The sequence below is a fragment of the Ylistrum balloti genome, unplaced genomic scaffold (genome assembly GCF_031769215.1).
Source record: "Ylistrum balloti isolate Yb309-2 unplaced genomic scaffold, AGI_CSIRO_Ybal_v1 Utg369882, whole genome shotgun sequence".
Classification (NCBI taxonomy): domain Eukaryota; kingdom Metazoa; phylum Mollusca; class Bivalvia; order Pectinida; family Pectinidae; genus Ylistrum; species Ylistrum balloti.
The window spans coordinates 842,854-867,749 of NW_026782019.1; the positions used below are offsets into that span (position 1 = coordinate 842,854).

The following is a 24,896-nucleotide window of genomic DNA, read 5'->3' on the forward strand; positions in this document are numbered from 1 at the left end:
CCCCTTAACAGAAGTTATATTAACAATGCATGTATGCATATGTTTAAGCGGGAGTACACCATTCCGATATGTAGGATATTCCTCATTCCGTCCGGCTGGCGTTTTTCGGATAACGAATTTCGTCATCGGACAAGCTATATTTGGAAATTGTTTCTTTCACTTGACCAATTATTGATTTATAACCAAGATCAATAAATCAGGTATTTGAAATATGTGTACACTGCAGTTTTAACATATTCTAGGCAGTTTTAAGGTGCGCCGTCATCTATCAAGTTTAAACATATTTCTTGGTATCGTGAAGGAATTTTGTGTAATTCTCCAGCCGATGCTTAATTGAATTGGGCTACATAATTACATAACATTTATTTTTCTATTTGGAGAGGATCCACACAAGGTTACGTTCTGATATATTTAGTTACATGGCGTCAGCAAGGTTTGATCATCTGGAATGTTCCCCACTAAAATACTGCAGCCAATTTCGTTAATGGATTATCTGAAGCAAGAAGCAATGTCTATTTTTTTCTATAATGTGGAAACCTTTGTGCATTAAGCTTTATTTATTTTTTATGGCGTAGATGGTAAATTTGATAATGAAAGAAAGGACACAAAATGTCTTCTGTGCCACATATGAATTCAATAAAGATACTTTTTCCGCATGAAGCAGACGTGAGTGTGTCGCCAGGAGTTCCGAGTGGAAAGCATGCTGCCATTCAATCTCAGCAAATAATTTTGTGCTATTTTACTGTCTCATCACCTCATCATGCGCACTTATTTACTATCTAAACTGAGGAACTGTATTATCAAGTGATGTATGCAGACAATAGTCTTGGTTCAGACACAGGACTGCTAAAAAGCACACCTGAATCTAATGCTCAGTTGTCAATATTTGGATGTCGTGAAAATGTAATGGTTAGGCAGTCATAGACATTCTTGGCTAGTTGATTCAGTGGCTTAGATCTCGGGTTCAAGGCCCAAAAAGGACATGAGTCATAAATTGCCCAGCTTTGCTAATTGTGTTACCATTTTCTAAAATTGTCTTCCTTCCTTTTGTCAAATGTTTAAATATATACATTACAGACTGTAAAGTACAAAATATAGTCTCAGTCAGAATGTATCTATGGCCAGTCACAGTGGAAACAAGTCAGATAGCATAGTGATTGATGTTCATAATTTATTAATGAGTATCCACAAATCTTCAATATGTTATGTCAGTAACAAATTATACATAGTTGTAGAAAAGAAATACATGCAACAGAATGTAAGTGACATCAGATCTAGTTCAAAGATTTATATTCCTTGTTTCTCATTTGAGAATATGACATTACATTGGATTGACAAAGATTTACAAGATAGGTGTCTTCACTGAAGCTGAAGATGCTTACTCTTCTGAAACATCTGGTTTTACTCTCCTTGTACCTTTTCAGGAGTCTCTGTGTAAATCTTTCTTTTGGTCATATTTTGCCCTAGATTTACCGAATTTGAGTTTGGGTTCTGATTATGTTTACATGTTGGTAGCTTTTATTTTATTATCTCTTTATTTTTCAGGGGGGATAAGATTTTATTAATTATCCATAAAAATTGAATTTCAAAGAGTGTTACAAGCTGAATATGGCTGTGCATAACCCATCTGTACTGAATTTCAATATATGTTATTGTATTTGTAATGTGGAACGTTATTGAAAAAAAACTGTGTTGTATCGTAGTGTAGTGTAGTGTAGTGTAGTGTAGCATATTGTATTGTAGTGTAGCGTACTGTAGTATAGTGTATTGTAGTATAGTGTATTGTATTGTAGTGTATTGTATTGTAGTGTAGTGTATTGTAGTGTAGCATATTGTATTGTAGTGTATTGTATTGTATAGTAATGTATTGTAGTGTAGTGTGTGTATTGTAGTGTAGTGTAGTGTATTATAGTGAATTGTAGTGTAGTGTATTGTAGTGTATTGTATTATAGTGTATTGTATTGTAGTGTAGTGTATTGTAGTGTAGCGTATTGTATTGTTATGTATTGTTGTGAACTGTGTGTATTGTAGTGTATTGTATTATAGTGAATTGTAGTGTATTGTATTGTAGTGTAGTGTATTGTAGTGTAGTGTGTAGTGTATTGTATTGTATAGTAATGTATTGTAGTGTAGTGAAGTGTAGTGTATCGTATTGTAGTGTAATGTATTGTATTGTAGTGTAGTGTATTGTAGTGTAGTGAAGTGTAGTGTATTGTATTGTAGTGTATTGTAGTGTATTGTAGTGTATCGTATTGTAGTGTAATGTATTGTATTGTAGTGTAGTGTATTGTACTGAAGTGCAGTGTATAGTGTAGTGTAGAGCATTGTATTGTAGTGTATTGTACTGTATTGTATTGTAGTGTAGTGTAGTGTAGTGTGGTGTAGTGTAGTGTAGTGTGGTGTAGTGTAGTGTAGTGTGGTGTAGTGTATGGTAGTGTATTGTAGTGCAGTGTATTGTAGTGTAGTGTAGTGTAGTGTAGTGTAGTGTAGTGTATTGATATAAACTACATAAAAAGAAAACTACAAAAAAATGTAGGATACAAATGTTTAATGTACTTTTGATAAAAATTCTATTAACTGCCACAACAAAATATGGAGTGATAGTTTGATTAGCAAGAAATTTAGTTCTATATCACCATTGACTTCAATACCATCAGAACAATTATGTCATAGTGACTGATTCCCAAACTCTGAAACAACTTGTTCTTGTTTTTAGATATTTGGTAACATAATGATAATTTACATGTTTAGACTTCATTACTGTGTAAAAATGTGCTCGTGACCTGTGAACAATAACATTATAACAAAAATTAAGCATTTAGTGTGAGATCACAGAAGAAATAAATTTGTTTCAAAAGGACATGCATGGTATCCATGAAGTTCACCAAGAGGAATGAATTTTGAAACATTGGCTGAGAATGGCAATACATACACTATTTAAGATATTTTTATTTCTCTCAACCAATTGAAAATAATCAATTAGTTCTAGATAGAAAATTCATTTGATTAAAAACATAAATATAGGTCATCAATATAAACAGACAAACAAGTTACACAAATACTAATTGGTCACTTTGAAATCACATCATGTCTCAATTAGGCAAGATCACACTGGTTTCAATTGTGCACATTTGTCTGGGAGACTACAGTGCCACTATGGTCAATCTAACAGACCTTACATAAGTATTTTGATAACATTAAAGTACATAACTGCATTGTCATGCCTAACTTCATCATGTCCACTGTGCCCTAATGATGGCCTGCCCAGCAGGTTGAAATGTGTCAGCAATAAGCACTTTATACAGAAGTGGAATATATTTTTTCCTTCAAATGACACAAAGACTATATGCAAAATATTTTGTGTGAAAAAAGTCAAACTAACAGCCATTACTGACTAGTTAAAAAAGTCTTACCAGATTTGTCTGAACTTGAAATAAATAAATAACTTAAGTCAGCTTACACAACATATAATTACTATCAATCTATAGAAAGATAAAATAAACATACAATGTTTCAATGGACCTTAACTTATAAATATTAATCTAATAGGTGTAATTTAAATCCCAAGGCATCAATTAATCATTGAAAAAATTGTGTAAACAAAACAAATAACCCACACATGTATTAAACTCTAAACCCATTTTGATTGGCTGAAGCAGTGAACTTTGACCACCGCTATTTTCTAACCCCTATCTTCATGCTCAACATCATCTTGCTGAACGCTTAATTTTTGTAATAGTTGGTGTTATGATTTATGTCTGGTTTAAAAATCTTGTAGATCAATCTATTGCTTTGAAAACAATAAACCAATTAATTATTTGTCATAACTTGTGATAAATCAATTCCGCATTCATGTATTTCTGAAATTGTCAGTTTTGCATATTAATTAATCAGCATTTTAGGTAATATTATTACACCCAAACTGATAATCTGATAATTTAAACAATACACACATTGTACACGGGTCAGAACAGGTCGTCGTCGGTTAGGATCTTGTTTGTGGTATGTGGTATCATACACAAATAAGTGGTTGTTGTATATAGTATTTTTTCACTCTTGTTAGTTATTTCTATTCAAACGTTACAAAAATGAGTACCTAAAGCTCTTTTGAAAAATTACTACTTCAAAAGAAACACTATATAAAACAATCACCTGTTATGTAAATAAACAATTTATTTACACAAGGATTAATTACACAAACTATGCCTAAATGAAACATTAATTTTGGACAAATAAACACAAAAGTAAACATAAAATAACAATATAAAATTAATCATATGTTCAGTTTGATTATATACCTAACTATTACCTGTACTTTAAAATAAAACAATATTTGAGGACGGAATTAAATGGTTCAAACTTTAACTACATCTATAAGGTAATATGGCTTTAAATTGTTTTCCATTCTTCATTCTATTGACCTACTTCTTAGAATTAGATTTAAACTATTACCTGAGAGGAACTGGATTTCCACATCAATTAGAGGCGTGGGAGAGTGTCAATATACCACTAGCAATAAAATCATTAATTACAACCATCGTTAAAAATATGAAAGTCTAAAGAAAAATTTTGGTAATGAAACCATATAAATTTAATTGGTACAACAGTGTCTACAGCTACCTTTTGAATAAATAACTTTTTTTACTTCAAAACATTATGTTACACTGAGACTAGATGCTTAGGGGTGGTGAGTATGATGTATCTAATGATTGGGGAATAACCTCCAGGGGTGGTAAGGATTGGGGAATAATCTTCAGGGGTGTTAAGGATTGGGGAATAGTCTTCAGGGGTGTTAAGGATTGGGGAATAATCTTCAGGGGTGGTAAGGATCAGGGAATAGTCTCCAGGGGTGTTAAGGTTTGGGGAATAATCTTCAGGGGTGGTAAGGATCAGGGAATAGTCTTCAGGGGTGGTAAGGATCAGGGAATAATTTTCAGGGGTGGTAAGGATTGGGGAATAATCTTCAGGGGTGGTAAGGATCAGGGAATAGTCTCCAGGGGTGTTAAGGTTTGGGGAATAATTTTCAGGGGTGGTAAGGATTGGGGAATAATCTTCAGGGGTGTTAAGGATTGGGGAATAATCTTCAGAGGTGGTAAGGATTGGGGAATATTTCTGGGTGGTATCAGAGAACGTTTGTCCTACAAGGTCATGGGAAGTAAATTATAATTCATTTTAACCAGTGGCTCCAGAATTGGTACTATCATTGAATCTGTATGAAAAGGTATGGGTCAACAAGAGTCTTCAGACTGGGTACTATGACAGAAATTATACCAACAGAAGACACTCAACAGGGGTCTATAGACTGGGTACTGTTAAAGGGATTCTTCCAACAGGAGACACTCAACAGGGGTCTATAGACTGGGTACTGTTAAAGGGATTCTTCCAACAGGAGACACTCAACAGGGGTCTATAGACTGGGTACTGTTATAGGGATTCTTCCAACAGGAGAAAGTCAAGAAGAGTCTCTAGATTAGGTACAGTTACAAGATTTAGACCAACAGCATAGGGTCAACAAGGGGCTATTATCAGGGAGTTGATACAGGCTTTAGACCAACAGCATAGGGTCAACAAGGGGCTAGCGTCAGGGAGTTGATACAGGCTTTAGACCAACTGGAGGGGGTCAACAAGGGGCTAGCGTCAGGGAGTTGATACAGGCTTTAGACCAACTGGAGGGGGTCAACAAGGGGCTATTATCAGGGAGTTGATACAGGTTTAGACCAACTGGAGGGGGTCAACAAGGGGCTATTATCAGGGAGTTGATACAGGCTTTAGACCAACTGGAGGGGGTCAACAAGGGGCTAGCATCAGGGACTTAATACAGGCTTTAGACCAACATGAGGGTCAACAAGGGGCTATTGCATGGAGTAGATAAAATTTGAGATAAACATGGGGGTCAACAGGGAGCTCTAATCTGGAAGCTGCTACATGCTTTACAGGAACAAAAATGCCTTCAATTATAACGAAATTGCTATTAATATATTTACAAATATTTCATAATATATACAGTCAAAAAATATCACAGATCTAAAGTTTTTTTCTGCTTTCTTGTTAACACCAAGGTAAAGGTAGATAACCCACTGGCTCAATATACAGTCATTTAGGCCACAGCAGTCTGCTCATGAAATTCTTTAAAATAAAATCTCCAAGAAAAAAATAGCAATGTCATGTTTATAAATAAAAATGATACACCTTCTTACACGAAACTATTGTTTCTAACAAATAATCTCAGTAAAATGAAAATGTACTTAATTGATGTGCTGAACATCAAACATAAAACTGAATGAGTTTTTGAAAAATCATTCTAAGTAAGTTATAAATTATATATATATGATCATCTTAACATTTTGGCAGAATGCATACACATGTAAATGCATAGTTATATACAAAGTACAAGTTCTAAAAATTACAAATATCTAAGGGTATATATCCTTGATATGATAACAAGAGGCCCATGGAGCCTGTATGTCTATGAAGTAGTCAAAAACATGTTTCTATTTCATAAAGTAAAAGCATAATGAACAGAATAGACTCATTCATTCTCTGTTATGACATAGAAATTAGACTATACACAAGTATTTTGTTGGGAGTTACATTGTACTTTCACTTTCCATATGTCAAGTATGTGACATTATTGATGTTTTCTCTGGATATGAAAATTGGGGTTCACCAATTATTTTGTCAATAAATAGTGACTTATGCAAAACTCATTTTAACATGTTAATCTACTCAAGATGTGTGTAGATATATTATACACAACATATCCCTGCACTGAAAACAGCGTAAACAAAAAATTTCTAAATTTTAAACAGGCCTTAACATTATATAGGACACCATTTCTCAAATAAACAGCTAGTATGTTAACAATATGTGTCACACAAAGTAGTGCTATCTTCCCAACAACTTTGACCTTACAGGTTAAATCAGACCAACAGGTAATAGCAAACATTCCTATTAATAAATCCACTTGTTTAGTAATGCATGTATAGATAATGGTTTAGACATATATCTGGTGATAAAAATCTCCGAGATCAATCCTTATGAAAAAGATAATGAAAGTGTATAATGAATTACTTATATAACCATTGTACAAACAGTGACAAAATATCCAGCTGTTTTAATACCAAATTTCAATATCAACCTCATTTAACACCTTGATTTATCAACAAGAAGAAAAACTTCCAAGGAACGAAATCCCAAACCTCTGTTAACAAAGACAAGTTACATCATTCCACCACTGATAAAGCTTATCTACCCAAGGAATGTAATGTTTGAGTGTTGATATTGATGGCATCCATTATATTCATTAAAAGCATATGTGTAGTGTTGTTTATTTTTTTCATTTGAGGAAGAAAAGGAAAGAATGAGATTTTGGAGGAGATTTTTGGAACTCATGGTCTTAATCTGGAGATGGAATCATTTCTATTGTAAGACTGTTTAATTGTCTTGGCATTGTGAAAAATTATTTCCTAAACTTTCAAAATTGTATTACTCCTCCTAATAATCATTACCTAGAACTACAATTGTTTACTCAGATATATGTTGTTACAAATACATAACTGCATTACATTTTTTTTCTCATGATCAAATGTTATGTCACATACATTTGCCAGTAATATGTATTCCTAAAACTAAACTCCATTTTCAATGGTACTTTATAGCTCTGGAGACACCAGCAATTTCTCAGTAATATCAGTTTGATTTATCTGTGAACGGAGGTTCAATACACAACAAGGTACATAAACATTCCAATACAACAGCTTCATCATCTCCATTAAATAAGAAAATGTCACTTTAATCTTCTTTCCATCAGTGAATCCACAGTGTTACATTTTGAAGCATTAGAATGCAGCATTCAGTTTCTCCACCACCTTCTTTAGATAGAACAGGTGGGCTCCATGTAGCTGAAGAGCCGAGGAGGCTATGCTCCATGTTGCCTTTTCTACTGTATCTCCAGCCTGTAACACAGCAACACAACGTACCATTAATGTAATGATGGAACGTTTCAAGTGCTTATCAGATATATGTCAAGAAACATGATATAAAAAATATATGTATGTGGTTGCTGAGGTAAAATCTTCAATCTAAATACTTGTAAGTTTTATTTCTAAACTGAAAATAATTAATTGCAGATATCACTTATCACATCAATGATATGACCTGTCTAATCTTGGCTTCTACATGTTACCAAATACCATTTGGCCCACTGATAAAGTTTTAAACATTAATTTGAAAATAGATACAAAGTGAGCAGCTGGCAGGGCTTATACCTACACTTGTACCAAGATAAGTAACTCATACATAAGTATATACATACATGTGTATGTGATTTCATGAGATATTTGTATCTTTTACTTCAAAAGTTGTCAAGTGTAACCTTTGAACTTTACAAACAAAGTTTAATCTGGTGTAGAAGCAGAACCTGATGTTATGAAAATTTACGGATTGTGAATCATAAACTTGCTCTGATGGGGTGTTCATGAAATATGAGGAGATATCAAACCATTTTGAGCCCCACACATTTTTCCTGTAGATGGTAAAATGATCAACCCCTTATATACATCCTCGTCCTAGCTACTGATGTCAAATAAAACTGATTACAGAACAGTGATGAATTTCTAGAATACATGGTGAGGACCATCTCAGAATCATTTGTTAAGGGAAACCACCCTGCACTAGCATGTTATAAAATGGCCTCCTTGCCTACCATAATGAAATTTTGACATGGCTGGAAAATAACAACACTTTGAAGTCTTCTTTTCTCTCACATTCCAACTAATTTTCAGCCCATTGAAACCAGTGGAACTTGAACAGAAGTTTAAAATGTGTTTTCACAATGGAAGCCATAAAGGAGTTTAGACCAACCAAAAATATATCAACACTTGGTCAGTACCATCTCAGGAACTTAAGAACTTCAGAAGTTTAAAATGTAAAAAGTTTACACATGGTAGATGGTACACAGCCTATGGCACACAAAAACAGAAAAAACACAAAGACCTAAAAACACAATGTTACAGACTGATGAGTGTGTTCATCAGCTTCTTGTACAATAATATACAGTACTAGCTAAGGCATACCCTGAGGATGAAGTTATTGAGAATTGATCCATCATCGTCATGGTAATGGAAGACTGTGGTTTCTACCCAGGCATTGTCTGTATTCCTAGGATCATCAGCATACCCACGCCACACCTGAAGAAATCAAGCCATACCATGCATCAATACTGATGACAGTAATAATGAAACAGAGATACGTATATATGTATAGAAACATATAGAAATATATACCAGTAAGTATCTATACTAATGATCCTGTGATCAAACTACTGTTGTTGTTTATATCCGTACACACAACTACTACACAAATACACTACTGACAAAATGTTAGAATCTGATTCAGTCATTGAATTACGGGATCAAGATATACACTTTCCAGAACACTAGACTTAGGTCAATTCAGCTACAAGTATCTGACATACCTGCATTGTATATTTAAGAATATTGTAAACAAAAATATCAGAATATTGTAGACAAAAGTATCAGAATATTGTTGACAAAAATATTAACAGATACAGGAAACGTTAAGATATATTTACATAATTCTCAATATCATCGATAACCTACCTCTTTGCCAATTTTAAACATCCAATCTAATTTCTTATTTAGCTCTTTTTTATGGTCTTCATCAGTAATGAGTGATCCGAGAGCTTCTTCAGAGAATTCAGCCTTCAGACACTCGTAGATCTGCTGTCCAGGTTCACACATCCCCTAAAACACAAACAGAGATTCAGTCTTTATACACTTTGACTTTGTGTTCAGGTTCACATATCCCCTAGAATACATAAAGAAACATCAGGGACTGTATTCATGAAACTGTGTCCATGCTCAAACTCAACTTTTGTGCCCATGCTCAAGTCTGTGCTCCAGTGAGAACATACTCAAAATTTGTATTCATCAAACTTTCTGAGAACGTGCTCTGCTGAGCATGGTAACTAAGAGAGCTCTCTCATGTTTGGAAATTATTTTGTATGTTGCGCAATTTTTGTGGAGTACAGCAGAAGAAGGCTCCTTGATCCAAGCAGTACATGCCAATGAGCATGAGAATAAAACAGGTGAGCACAAAACCTTGAGTTTGAGCATGAGTATGGTTTTGTGAATATAGGCCCAGACGAAAATAATCAGATTTCAGGTCTTCATAGAGGGACCACAGCTGATAATTAAGACAGGACACTTATTCTCAAACCTGGTAGGGACCACAGCTGATTATTAAGACTAGACACTTATACTCAAACTTGGTAGGGACCACAGCTGTTGATTAAGACAGGGCACTTTTACCCAAACCTGGTAGGAACCACAGCTGTTGATTAAGACAGGACACTATACTCAAACCTGGTAGGAACCACAGCTTTCGAACTGGACACCGATACTCACACAAGGTTGGGACAACAGCTGCTTATTAAGATTGGATACTGATACTTACATTTGAAATTATGACATGGCACAGAGCTGGTGTCTGATACTCAAATTGGTTATTATGACATGGCACGGAGCAGGTGTCTGATACTCACATTTGATCCTATGACATGGCACTGAGCAGGTGTCTGATACTCATGCCTGGGAGAGACCATAGCTATCATTCAGATAGAACACTGATACCTGTGCCTTGTTTAGAATGCAGTCTTTCATTCACATAGTACACAGATACTCACCCCTGGTAGAGACCACAATTGATTGTCTGTTCTCTGTATGCTGACAAATTCTAACAATGGCTTGCCTCCACTCTTTACCATTTGTCCCTTGTTGTCACGTTTCCATCTAAAACACATGAAATTTGAAACAATTTTGGTAAACGTAGCCTAGACAATAAATTGAGCAGTCAATTGATAGATCCATTACAGAAACCTCACCCTAAAACAAGTGGCCCATTTGGTCTGTATTGCTCACTTGGTTTTGTGCGGCTCTACCCTCAGTCCTAAGGAGGTCAGCCAAACAAGCCTTGCTTCATACCCCATTGGGATAGAATCCTCTGATTCCAACAGAAAAATTTGAAAGAATTTGCTCTAATTCCCCTTGAACAGGTCCTGCTCCTCCCATCCCAAGGGGCTAAGACCATCCATTTATACAAAGCTGATTTCAATTTGCTCAAGTATGCCTCAGACTGAATTGGGGCAAAATTTTATTATTCCTACAGAAAAAGCTGTATTTTAAAGAATTTGCTCTATTTCCCCATTAGACCCCTCCTATCCCAGGTGACCGAAACCCGCTGTTTATATATTCATTCCCTTTCACCCGAGAATGCTTCATTTCCCCTATTGGGCGACACCTCCAACCCCAGGGAGCTAAGATCCACCATCTATACAAAATTGATTCCCCCGTATCCAATAATGTCTCAGAATAAAATGGGACAACATTCAATCATTCTGACAAATCCCCTGTTGGGCCCCAGAGAATGCCCAAGAATGCTTCAAACCAAATTTGGTCGAAATCTGCGCAGCCCTTCATGATTACTAGCGTTTTTAAGGTAAAAAGTTGACAAACTTTGAGTATTTGACAACACTGATGATACTGACAGAAAAGTGTCAAGAACATCAAAAACTTCTGAGACAGACTCTGATCTGTGACAAAGTCAGATTGATGACCACAAACTACTGAGACAGACTCTGATCTGTGACAAAGTCAGATTGATGGCCACAAACTACTGAGACAGACTCTGATCTATGACAGAGTCAGATTGATGACCACAAACTACTGAGACAGACTCTGATCTGTGATAAAGTCAGATTGATGACCACAAACTACTGAGACAGACTCTGATCTGTGATAAAGTCAGATTGATGACAACAAACTACTGAGACAGACTCTGATCTGTGACAAAGTCAGATTGATGACCACAAACTACTGAGACAGACTCTGATCTGTGACAGAGTCAGACTGGTGCTGACATACTGATCAATATCTACTCTTACAGTTATATAGTGGTATATGATGTAAAATTTACCTTGTCACAATAGGGTCACCAGCATGGTTTGGGCCCCATCTCCCAAGCAAGCCCCGACCAATGATACCAGTCCGACCAAAGGGGTTTTGAGGCAAGCCATCAACAATTTTATAATCACCAAGATGGCTGGTTCGGTCAACCTTGCAGCCATAATCAAACGTGTTGAACTTGATCTTTCCCTCTCTCTTGTTTGGCGGCCTGCAATAATAAGATAACAATAACATAGGAGAATCTCCTTAAGTAAAAATGTTATATCATTTAGGAATATTACAACAACACTGTGGATAGGTATATTGTATTTATACTACAGGGTGTCACCCACTTAATTTTCCTTAATGGCTTTTTTTTTTTTTTTTAATTTTGTTTTTGTTTTTGAATTGTTGTTGTTGTTGTTGTTGTCGTTGTTGTTGTTGTTTTATTTTATCTCTATCTCCAAAAACTTCATTCCGAATAATAATTCATCCATTTGTAGATATTCACTTTTCATTTGAGTCGATTAATGTATGTCCTTGTAGACTTTACATAACCAAAAAATTACTAAGACTGTACCTAGCTTGATAGTTTCAGTTTTACTATGATGTTTTTAACAACTTACAATTCTATGAGGTCCTCCTTGTCTGCCCAGTAGGGATTGGCCTTGACCTCTGGTGACAGATATTTCACTGGACTGTATTCTGGGAATGGTGTCTGAAAGTGTCGCATGACTTTAAGTATCTTGGTTTCGGCAGACATAATATATATGATTGTCAACAATTAAGTTTAACAAGTGCGACACAATATATGGTAGATGAGGTACTCTCCTATTTATCTGTTAGATTATTTCCATAAGAAAGTTGTGGAAGATTCCTGCTACAACCCACAAGTAGGGAAAATATTTTGCCTGGATTCCTCAACTTTTCTCAAATAAATATCAAAATAACAGAACCAATACTGTGTATTTATCATCATGATGGTAATTCCAATAAGATTTATTATCTGTACAGTGTTTGATGATAACATAGTTCATACACCTTAAAGATCATTTTCACGAGACAATAAAAACACAATTCCAGAAAAATCTTTGATGCTTGGCAATGAAATCAGAGTCTTGTCCTACTATTGTCTTCAGTCTGATGGTAACCTTCAATTTTTTTTCTTTTTTAGAAACAAACCATACTATGATTATCACCTACTCTGAATCTCTGAATATATGGTTTTGATTATAACGAATCAAAATGCTGCCATTTTTACAACAAGAAAGATGACTGAGGGCAGAAACTAGACTTTTCCCAGTCAAACATCATTGGATGAAACTTTTATCGCATGGTTGATTTTAGTAACTCAAATTAAATGAATTTCCATTTTATACACAACATAAGAAATGCCATAGATAAGGTTTACATACTATTTATTATTTAAAACACTACATAACAAGATTTGTCATTAGAAATACATTTGGCTCTTCTTTGGGGCTACTCACCATGTGTATACCTTATAAAAACATTCACATATCACCTTAACTTCCTAGTAATTTGTACAGCAACAATGAGTGAGAGCCCCAAGAAGCAACTGCTCTCATTGGTGGATTCTGAGCAAGCGAACCTATACGTCATACTAAATTTAGACACCCTACATAAATGTAAACAAACCAATATCTACCATGAGTAATTAGCCTGTACTAAGGTACCTACATCAAAATATAACCTATACGCCCATGCTTACACACACCAGCCAGCAAACAAAGGACGACGATATGTTGTGTATAAAAAGCTAGCTAACATAGGATTTAATACAAAATAGTTCCAACCTCAGTAAAACTGATATAAGATAACTAACACATCAGATTAAATTATGTAATTATTGGATTAAGAATTAATCAAAGGCCTGGATAATCTGGTTAATGATGATGAATGATGATGATGTATGGTATCTATATTTCCAACCTACCTCCCAGAACACTATGTCGTCTGGCACAAAGAAGCGTGTCTCCGAGCTGCCTGGGTAAGGACTCGACCGTGATCTGTAATGAAGCTCTCTCTGTTTCTCGATGGTTGTAAGGGCTAGGTCTTGAACCTTTTTCTTCTTTTTTATTTCTGTAGTTAACGAGACAGTAACAGGTTAACTTTTTACATACTTTTAGCATTATATTTAAAGATGAAAAGATATCAACACATCCGATAATTAAACAAAGTTGTCTACGATTTGTAACAATGAAGTGAAAGGCTTTCACTTAAGAGTTCTAGAAAGGGAGGGATTTCTGACATAGGAAATGTGTGAGAATGATTGACATTTAAAGATCTAAAATAAATTGATGAAAATAAAAGAAAAACTTCTGAACAATTTCATATGTGAAAAGTTGTCTTCACTTATATACAATACTATATCAAATTAGCATCAATATGGGACTGAACATGATAAGGCTAAAACTTGAACTGACTATACGGTTAAAAGCTGATTACCTCTATCACCATGAGTCTGTAGGTCTGGTAATTTTGGCGGTGATCTGCCGGCAGCCATATCATTTTCCTGTAGAGCTTGGACAATCCAGGACAGTGCTTTGCAGTTTATGGTCATCTAGAAGAGAAAATATTTGGTTACCAAACTCTATATGTCCACACTCTCAGCTCATCACCATCAAAACACAGCTTATTTAGCTAAATACTACAAAAGCTGTATGTACATGTACATATAATCCGTACCTAGACCATGAGTATATCAATTATAGTAAAAACAGACCTGTCAACTCAGTTATAGAAATATTAAAATTTCTCCTCATACCATCAAGTATTTTCTTCAACATAAATTAAACGTTTATATATTAGAGAGAAATGAACAGTTAACAGTAAGTATACTCTGTGTTTAGTATCTCAGTTACCTGCGAAACACAGCTTATAATTACCTGATCTTCTAGTGAGCAGATTCTCTTCTCCAGCTGCGGGGGCATTTTTGCTGTGATTGTCTGTTGACTCGGTGGCCTAGGGGCCACAGGTTGTGCCACAGGCAGTGCCACTCTACCTGTTGATTGTTGGATAGCTACAACATTCTGCTGGTCATCCTGAATATCGTCCACTTTCGACAACAACATATCCATCCTGAAGAATTGTTTAAGACAAAACCAAATTGAAATTAACTTTCTTATAAATTTTATATCGAAAAATTTCATATTTCAGAATACATATAACAAAAATACCTGCATTGTGTTTTAAATAATGCAGACATCATGGCATACAACATACAACATTCATATTTGTGACCAACAAAGTCAAATACTTTTCGTTTAAAGAACAAGTACAGCCCCATACTCGATATTCAGGGGTTAGAATCACTTTCACTCATTTCACCCCTGGAACAAGTCATGGCAAAATTGAATGTTCCATGTGCATCTCCTTGTTGACAAGTTGAAAGACTAGTTTGATCTTTCAATGTACATCAAACAAATCTCAAGGTTACATATCAGTGTATTGTAATGGCTTTGAAGTTGGATGTAGCTCCTTTGTAATCTTCAAAAGAAGCATATAAAAGCCTATGATTGGTCAGTTTTTTCTCCTTCATTTTTGCCATGACACGTTCCAGGGGTGCGGAGAGGAAAATCACTTTCATTCTCTGCACGCCTGGAGTTTCAAGGATGGGAACTACAATGTATGCCTTTTTTGTCATATCTGGTATGTTTTGAGCTAAATTTTTTATATCTATTACAAATTATCTGGACCAGACATCATCAGATTATACACAAAGACATATTTTATATAATTATTCTCACCGTTGTTGCATGATGTTAATTCTATGATCAATGTTATCTGCCTCAGAGAGCTCCTTTCGTGTCAAGTAGGCATCTGCTATTACATTCTCCCACTGAATTATCTCCCTTTCATTTGGAATTTTTTTGACTACAAAAAAGTCATTGGAATCAAATCAAATTTGATCAAGTCTGAGATAATGAGAGATTTTCAAATGAAAAACCTACTCATGCTGCATTGTAAACCAGGGTAAATGCATTACTGGTTTATTAAATACAATTTTGTTTATGAGATAACATATGTATTAACTCACCAGCATATAAATTGATTATCAGAATATGAATAATCCTATTCTAAATGAAATACACTGTATAAATGTATTAAATAACAAAATTTAATTGATACATGATTAATGTTAACAGACAATCTTTAACATCTACATCTTATAAACAAACATTTCTACAGAAAACAATTTTTGACCAATCTAAATTTTAATATGGTAGGGTAAGTACATATACTACAATATCTACAATATCTACAAAAAGTAAAAAAAAAAATGATTTACAAAATTCAAAAGAGAAAAAAATTATCTAAAACAAAGACATGACATATTTGATCTACTCATGCAAGGCAGTACAAAGAAATTAACATTTAGTCATTTGAGATTTCTTGAACCTGTTCAGTTCTACAGATATGATATACTACATATATACATGTACATTGTACGTTTATAATAAAAACAAAGCAACATGCAGATTTCAGATATCATTCCATAACTACTGATAATTACCAATCAATGACCTAGAAAATTACCAGTTACTAAAAACAGCAAAATGGGAGATAGGACAACAAATAAAAACATGCCAACTGATAAGCACTCTCATATTGAGTCTCATTAGTTCTTTGTCAGTCACTAGCTGATTTGGCTTTACTTAAGAAAGGGAAGTAACTTGTTTTTAAGGGAGATAATTTGTACAATGAGGCTGATTAATTTCGGGGTTTTTTTCTAGCATGTTGTTACAAATTTATATGTTAAATTGACCTTTTCTCATTTTTTATTTATTCATTTATTCTTTTTGTTTCAAAATCTCATTTGTGCAGATAGAATAAATAGTCACCAGTCCTAAACTAAACAATCTATTTTCTTGGTTGGGAAACATCTTTTTTAATGCAAAATGTAAATTGGGAATACTTTGATCTGTATTCAATAATTCTATAGGTACCTAGCTAGATAATACCAGATACTCTACCTACAATTATCAATTAACAGACTTACTTAGGTCAGAATCCTCTTTCTGCACACATTTTTTACAGCACTTTGTAAACATCCATTTAAATATCAAATAAAGATGACTTATAAGGACGAAGGGCGGGAAGAGTGTTGGTCTAGAGTAGTACTCATATATCAGGAAGTAGCGCTGGAAACACCAATGTAGGTCAGTGTTGTCTTGGATCTTCTGGAATGTGAAGCTGTAGAAACCAACCAATTTAAAGTAGTGACAACAAGAAATTAATAAAATAAAAAGTAAACAAAGAAATGAGAAACACAAAAGATAACATTCTCGTCCCTGAAATCAAAGAATGCTTTCCGCAATCTTATTGAATTGAATTAAAGTAGATAAGCCCTTTTTTATTTTTATGACTGCATATCAAGCATGTGGTAAAAGGAACAGTCTTGTACTTTGTATATATAATGTGAATGCAATACATAATGTATTGTAATTAGCAAATACTTGTAAGTAGTGTTAAATTTGTGTTCTACCTGTATATTGTTCTGATTTCCTGTAAACTGTTATATCAGTGTTCTGATTTCCTGTAAACTGTTATATCAGTGTTCTGATTTCCTGTAAACTGTTATAACATTGTTTTGATTTCCTGTAAACTGTTATATCAGTGTTCTGATTTCCTGTAAACTGTAATATCAGTGTTCTGATTTCCTGTAAACTGTTATAACGTTGTTTTGATTTCCTGTAAACTGTTATATCAGTGTTCTGATTTCCTGTAAACTGTTATATCAGTGTTCTGATTTCCTGTAAACTGTTATAATGTTGTTTCGATTTCCTGTAAACTGTTATAAAAGTGATCTGCTTTCCTGTAAACTGTTATAAAAGTGTTTTGATTTCCTGTAAACTGTTATAAAAGTGTTTTGATTTCCTGTAAACTGTTATAAAAGTGTTTTGATTTCCTGTAAACTGTTATAAAAGTGATCTGCTTTCCTGTAAACTGTCTTCTGATAAAATGAAAAGGCTACAGGTTAAGAAACAAACACTAAATTAGAAACAGTATCATAGTTATATAGGATTTCTGTAACATAGGATCCTAATCTTATAGATAATCAACAGATTTTATTTTTATCTCTCCTCACCAAGTATGGTAAGTTATTTGAAATACATAAAATGTAAATTAATAGGATCAATATTACAAAAATCTTTGTACATATCTAAACTACTGTAACAGTGCTCTGTAAAACTATTTACAACAGAAGGAAAGACAACAAAACAAAACAGATGAGCTGACTAAATATGTGATAGGTCTTATCATATACCAAAATTATCTATTATCACTATTATTATCATTTATTTTTTCATTTATTTTCCTTTTATAAATAATCAAATTGAACGTTTCATAACTCTATGTTCATGTAAATTGTTACCTCAAGTTGACATCATATATCGTAAACAGAAAAAAAAGCTCTGATGATCCAAACATTTCATTTATTATGTGCAGATGTATCTGTATGGATATTGCAAAACATTAAAAAAATGACTAAACTCTTTGTTCAAAAGGTTCAAGACATTTTTGTTGAAATAATATGATTTTCTCGTCACCAATTAAATCATATCCGATTTGGAAAAAAGTCACACAAATATCTATAAAACTAGACATGCATATGAACAGACACTCTAATCCAGAAATTAAGCAAGACATGCAAGGAAAGATGTGCATATAAAATACAAATCTATATAGCAAAAAGTGCTCAAAATAAACTGCGTAAGTGATTGACTTGGTTGTCTCCCTTTAATCATTTAGTTTTTAAAGTTTTAAACAAAATCATCCCATACATTATTCTGTTTAATTAATGGTCTTCAATGTTTATTTTATATTCATTTGACATGATTAAATATTTACCAAATTAAACAAAAAACAGGTTTCACACACAATAGTACTGTACCATTTTATATCTGATTTGATCATACCTAAAGCAGAGTGTCTCAAAGCTGATACTTATCATGCAGCTAAGACATACAATGACAATTAAAAATAATTATGAAAATAAAGAAGAAAAATAATCAGATGAATGTTCTTACTCTTCAATACCCCCCTTACGCCATATTCATCTGCTAATTCAAAGAAAACACTTCATAATCATCATCGTTTTTCATATTCAATCAATTTACTTGATATATATTTTTTCATATCTGGTAGGGATCAAGAATGTTTCAGGCTGTTTCATCGAGATTTTTTCAACAAATGAATCAAAAAGCAAAATGATAACACAATATTAATCTTTATACCATGTCATAATTACAATAAAAATCCTAAATGTGTTAAGATAACAAACATTTAAAAGAAATTTGATATTTCCTAATAAAATAACAAGTTATATATCTCCAGAACATGTTACTTATCAAGTTTACATCTCAATAAGAACTTGATTTCTAATTTATTCAGAGGAGAAAGAGGATTGAAAGTTTTGGTTTTTTTTCAGAAGAAAAATTTTAATGATCTTTCAAAACCAAAATAACATACAGGTGAAATCCAAACAAAATTACAGATGACTACACTAAATCAAAATTCTGACAAAAAAAACATAAAGGAAGGACCGTGGGATTCAAGGGAGATAACACCTAACACAACAGTAACATCAAAGGAAACGCTTGCAGTTGGGGACTTACTGAAGCCTCGCTCTTGGTCTTGTGGGCGACAACAGCGTAGACAACAAAACTTGAGGAGGAGGAAGAGGTGGCTGATGAGGATGAGAGGGGCAGGAAGGGATGGGCGTTCACAGTATTCACTAATGGTTTGAAACCTCAGTGACTTCCATATACTATCTGTCTCCATCTGGGTTAACTCAAATGTGTAACTGTAAAATGTAAGATGTTAGTGGAGCAGAAGGTTAGACAGGCAGATGAGTGAGGCCAGGTACAAACTGAGTGTGCAGGGAGGTCTCTGTCAGGTATTTAGTAGGTGTGTGGGGAGGTCTCTGTCAGGTATATAGTGGGTGTGTGGAGAGGTCTCTGTCAGGTATATAGTGGGTGTGTGGAGAGGTCTCTGTCAGGTATGTAGTGGGTGTGTGGGGAGGTCTCTGTCAGGTATATAGTGGGTGTGTAGGGAGGTCTCTGTCAGGTATATAGTGGGTGTGTAAGGAGGTCTCTGTCAGGTATATAGTGGGTGTGTGGAGAGGTCTCTGTCAGGTATATAGTGGGTGTTCGAGGAGGTCTCTGTTAGGTATATAGTTGGTGTGTGGGAAGGTCTCTGTCAGGTATATAGTGGGTGTGTGGGGAGGTCTCCATCAGGTATATAGTGGGTGTGTAGGGAGGTCTCTGTCAGGTATATAGTGGGTGTGTAGGGAGGTCTCTGTCAGGTATGTAGTGGGTGTGTGGGGAGGTCTGTCAGGTATATAGTGGGTGTGTAGGGAGGTCTCTGTCAGGTATTTAGTGGGAGTGTGGAGAGGTCTCTGTCAGGTATATAGTGGGTGTGTAGGGAGGTCTCTGTCAGGTATATAGTGGGTGTGTAGGGAGGTCTCTTTCAGGTATGTAGTGGGTGTGTGGAGAGGTCTCTGTCAGGTATATAGTGGGTGTTTGAAGAGGTCTCTGTTAGGTATATAGTGGGTATGTAGGGAGGTCTCTGTCAGGTATATAGTGGGTGTGTAGGGAGGTCTCTGTCAGGTATAGAGTGGGTGTTTGAAGAGGTCTCTGTTAGGTATATAGTGGGTATGTAGGGAGGTCTCTGTCAGGTATATAGTGGGTGTGTAGGGAGGTCTCTGTCAGGTATATAGTGGGTGTTCGAGGAGGTCTCTGTTAGGTATATAGTGGGTATGTAGGGAGGTCTCTGTCAGGTATATAGTGGGTGTGTAGGGAGGTCTCTGTCAGGTATATAGTGGGTGTGTGGGGAGGTCTCTGTCAGGTATATAGTGGGTGTGTAGGGAGGTCTCTGTCAGGTATATAGTGGGTGTGTAGGGAGGTCTCTGTCAGATACAGAGTGAGAGTGTGAAGAGGTCTCTGTTAGGTAAGTCAGAGTATCATCCATACAATTCATCTGTACATATTTCTCACAACATTCGATTTACAAATGAGAAATAAATCAGTGTTACCTTTTATCACTTGATAATTATTAGAAAACCATTAATTCAAATTGTTAAGATGATATTCACCCATAAGAAATGGAACAGGTTTTAATTAACTACCATGTAAAGCAGACAATTTATTGAAATGATGTGAAACCAAAAATTTAACATGTTGGCTATATTGTCAGGTTTCAGATGAAGTTTCATCAAGTTTCATAAAAATAATATGAAATAAATGAAATTAGAATAGAAATCAGTAAATAATTATCACTATTCTCAAACTTTAAACATAAAGGGTTATAATGATTCAGACTGAAGTGTTCTCATTAACGCTAGTCGCTGACAAAATCTATATATCAGTCATAATTTTTACCATTATGATTATTTCCATATTTATATACATATATGTTGATATAACCAAACTTTAATTGGCTATTTTCTACCTATTTTGAATTTTTATCTGAACAAAGATATATGAACCACCATCCAAACAAATGTGAAGAACTGTACATGTTTCGAGAATTTGGCGTGGAGAAAAGCCTTTTTTTTTTTAGCCGTTTTTTTTTTTTTTTTTGCCAGCTGGTGAAGTACAGATCAATGATACAGTGGTTGGTAAGTACATTTTTGTACTAATAGTCCTGCACTACACCTAGCTACATGTGTATAATCAGTGTCCTATCTAAATATAACTGTAGGATGGTGATTTAGTACATAGTGGTCAGTCTATACATGTTAATACGGTGTTATTAACACTGTGAATTCTACAATCTCGTGTCACATTTAGTGGTGAACACAGAATACATGTGGATATAATTCTAGTAAGCATAATCCATGATTATAACTGTTAATTTATCTCATGTGGATAAATCAGAGGGCTTGTCTGATGAACGGTAAGTTCTGGAGTTTTCTTTTTTTATGCTTTTGTTTTCTCGTGGTTTTTTTTTTTTTAATCGTTAGATTTTTTTTCATATCTGCAAAAGTTAACAAAAAGGTGTTGGAGTTTATTTTCTTAATTCTATGTCTCAGAGTATTTCATCCACAACAAATACAATTTGTGAAAGTTGTAATCTATGACTAAACTTCTACAAGTTTGTAGAATAAGGAGTTTATAATTATATGTTCTGTAGATAGAGGATGTTTTACACAAGTTTCCATGTTATCTAGAACTGTTTAAATTCATCACAACTTTTTTGTGTCGATTTTGTGAGCATCTGGCAAGTAAGAATGAAAAGCTTAGGAAGAATTTCGCAAATCTCACACATCGAAACAACATTAATTTTTTCACATTAACAAGATTTTCTCGCAAATATTTATGAAAACAGCCTGCTGATATGAAATTATGACATCAGAATATGACATTGTCATATTTATAAAATGATGAAGTTATGACATTAGAAAATGATATCATATATTGATACTAGGTGACAGGGAGGGGGATGTTGTGTTGTGATACATACATTACAGACAGGAACATTTCAGTATACAAAGTCATAGTGATGAGCAACGATTGCTTAATCTACACAATGTATATTGAATGTCTTACAAATACTATATATGATTACATTGAGCGTTGAATATATACAATCATAACTATATAAGTGTGGGGTGAGATATTGATTGACTGTGTCAGAGTGACAATCTATGTTTATCATATCTTTCTCATACATAATCTACATGATGCATGAGGTATAGATTAATGTACTTTGACATCACACACCTGATACTGTCAATATCTTTTACATCTTATATAACATATCACAAGTTATGGTTAGTGTTAATCTGGAAATCACAAATGACAATATTTTGCTGAAAATTAATTTTCTATTAATGCATGCATGGTTATTTTTCCAATACATAATGTTCCAACTTATATCTGCTGACTACCCTGTTCGAGCTGTATAACAGAGGTGGAACGTACCTGAACATAGCGATGAGGAGGTTAAGCAGTAGGATGTTGGAGAAGAGTACGTAGAGACCCATGAGCCAGGGTACAACATAGCTACCAAACTGTGTTGGACAGCGAGGCAGTGTATCATTATTGTACAGTAGAGGATCAAATGTACACTCTGGCTCCTTTCCTGGATAAAAAAAGTAACAGTCTAGTATTACAGATAGAATTTTGGTCAGAGTCAGTTATTTGTTTTCATCCAAATTCTTTACCTTTAGGTGGAATACATGTATAATGTTACATGTTGAATTTTTTTCTCCTGATCCTTACCAAAAGTATGTCACAGCATTACAAGACTATGCAAATGCAACAATCATAACAGCATTTTATAGATTTACTAAAACTTTCACATATTTGTACCTTTCAACACATATTGTGTAAAGTAACACAATGCTTAAAACCATGTCAACCAACAAGGGAGATAATTCTATCAAGTCTTTTGAAAATAAAATCATTAGATGGCTTACTCTGTTGTTTGATTTGAAATTTCATAACAGTTATGTTATTAAAGGACAACTTAACTATCCTTTCCTGTTGCCTTTAAATAATGGCAGCTAACATTATAGGACAACTTTATTATTATAAAAATTTTGGCAAAATAATGGCAGTAAAAATAACAATATATCACACTTTTCCATTTCTTGTATCTGAATTCTGTGATTCTGTTTGTTCAGTAGATAGATCTTACGTTCTAACTCATCAAGGAAGAGCTCCCCATACAAGTTCCAATAGGCAGTCCTCAATACAGCAATGACAAGGTCAAAACTGAGTTCAGAGTTGGGGTAGAGGATAGCGTAGGCAGCAATAGCATACGCCACAACGAACACCATCAGAATGATGACAAAGTAGAGCAGGTCAAAAAACTACAATACAACATTAAATAATGTAATTACTTATAGTCAATGAAATGTATATGATGTTAGTAAATTATCTTAATAAAAGGTGTACAATGATACCAAAAAACCAATAAAAAAGTCACCAAATTGTCAATATAATGTTGCCAACTGTCAATATAATGTTGCCAACTGTCAATATAAGGTTAGCAAACTGCCTATACAATGTTGTCAACTGTCAATATAATGTTGTCAACTGTCAATATAATGTTGTCAACTGTCAATATAATGTTGTCAACTGTCAATATAATGTTGTCAAACTGTCAATATAATGTTGTCAACTGTCAATATAATGTTGTCAACTGTCAATATAATGTTACCAAACTGTCAATATAATGTTACCAAACTGTCAATATAATGTTACCAAACTGTCAATATAATGTTACCAAACTGTCAATATAATGTCACCAAACTGTCAATATAATGTCACCAAACTGGCAATATAATGTCACCAAACTGTCAATATAATGTCACCAAACTGTCAATATAATGTTACCAAACTGTCAATATAATGTTACCAAACTGTCAATATAATGTTACCAAACTGTCAATATAATGTTACCAAACTGTCAATATAATGTTACCAAACTGGCAATATAATGTCACCAAACTGGCAATATAATATTGTCAACTGTCAATATAATGTTGTCAACTGTCAATAAATGTTGTCAACTGTCAATATAATGTTGTCAACTGTCAGTATAATGTTACCAAACTGGCAATATAATTTTACCAAACTGTCAATATAATGTTACCAAACTGGCAATATTATGTCACCAAACTGTCAATATAATATTGTCAACTGTCAATATAATGTTGTCAACTGTCAATAAATGTTGTCAACTGTCAATATAATGTTACCAAACTGTCAATATAATGTTACCAAACTGTCAATATAATGTTACCAAACTGGCAATATAATGTCACCAAACTGTCAATATAATATTGTCAACTGTCAATATAATGTTGTCAACTGTCAATAAATGTTGTCAACTGGCAATATAATGTTACCAAACTGTCAATATAAGGTTACCAAACTGTCAATATAATGTCACCAA

At 34.2% G+C, this 24,896-nt stretch overlaps 1 protein-coding gene across 1 annotated transcript in view; it reads right to left on the reverse strand.

The window, feature by feature from the left end:
- Positions 1-7,838: 7,838 nt before the first annotated feature.
- Positions 7,839-24,896, reverse strand: part of LOC132546275 (transient receptor potential cation channel subfamily M member-like 2) — a 56,851-nt gene continuing 39,793 nt past the window's right edge. The window contains exons 26-38 of the mRNA XM_060209986.1: positions 23,634-23,808; positions 22,916-23,075; positions 16,987-17,180; positions 15,734-15,860; positions 14,873-15,065; positions 14,433-14,547; positions 13,921-14,066; positions 12,590-12,681; positions 11,995-12,192; positions 10,706-10,811; positions 9,621-9,764; positions 9,075-9,188; positions 7,839-7,955 (exon numbers count right to left, since the gene is read on the reverse strand). Of these exons, the coding sequence (XP_060065969.1) occupies positions 7,839-7,955; positions 9,075-9,188; positions 9,621-9,764; positions 10,706-10,811; positions 11,995-12,192; positions 12,590-12,681; positions 13,921-14,066; positions 14,433-14,547; positions 14,873-15,065; positions 15,734-15,860; positions 16,987-17,180; positions 22,916-23,075; positions 23,634-23,808 (1,881 nt within the window). The remainder of the gene's footprint in view (positions 7,956-9,074; positions 9,189-9,620; positions 9,765-10,705; positions 10,812-11,994; positions 12,193-12,589; positions 12,682-13,920; positions 14,067-14,432; positions 14,548-14,872; positions 15,066-15,733; positions 15,861-16,986; positions 17,181-22,915; positions 23,076-23,633; positions 23,809-24,896) is intronic.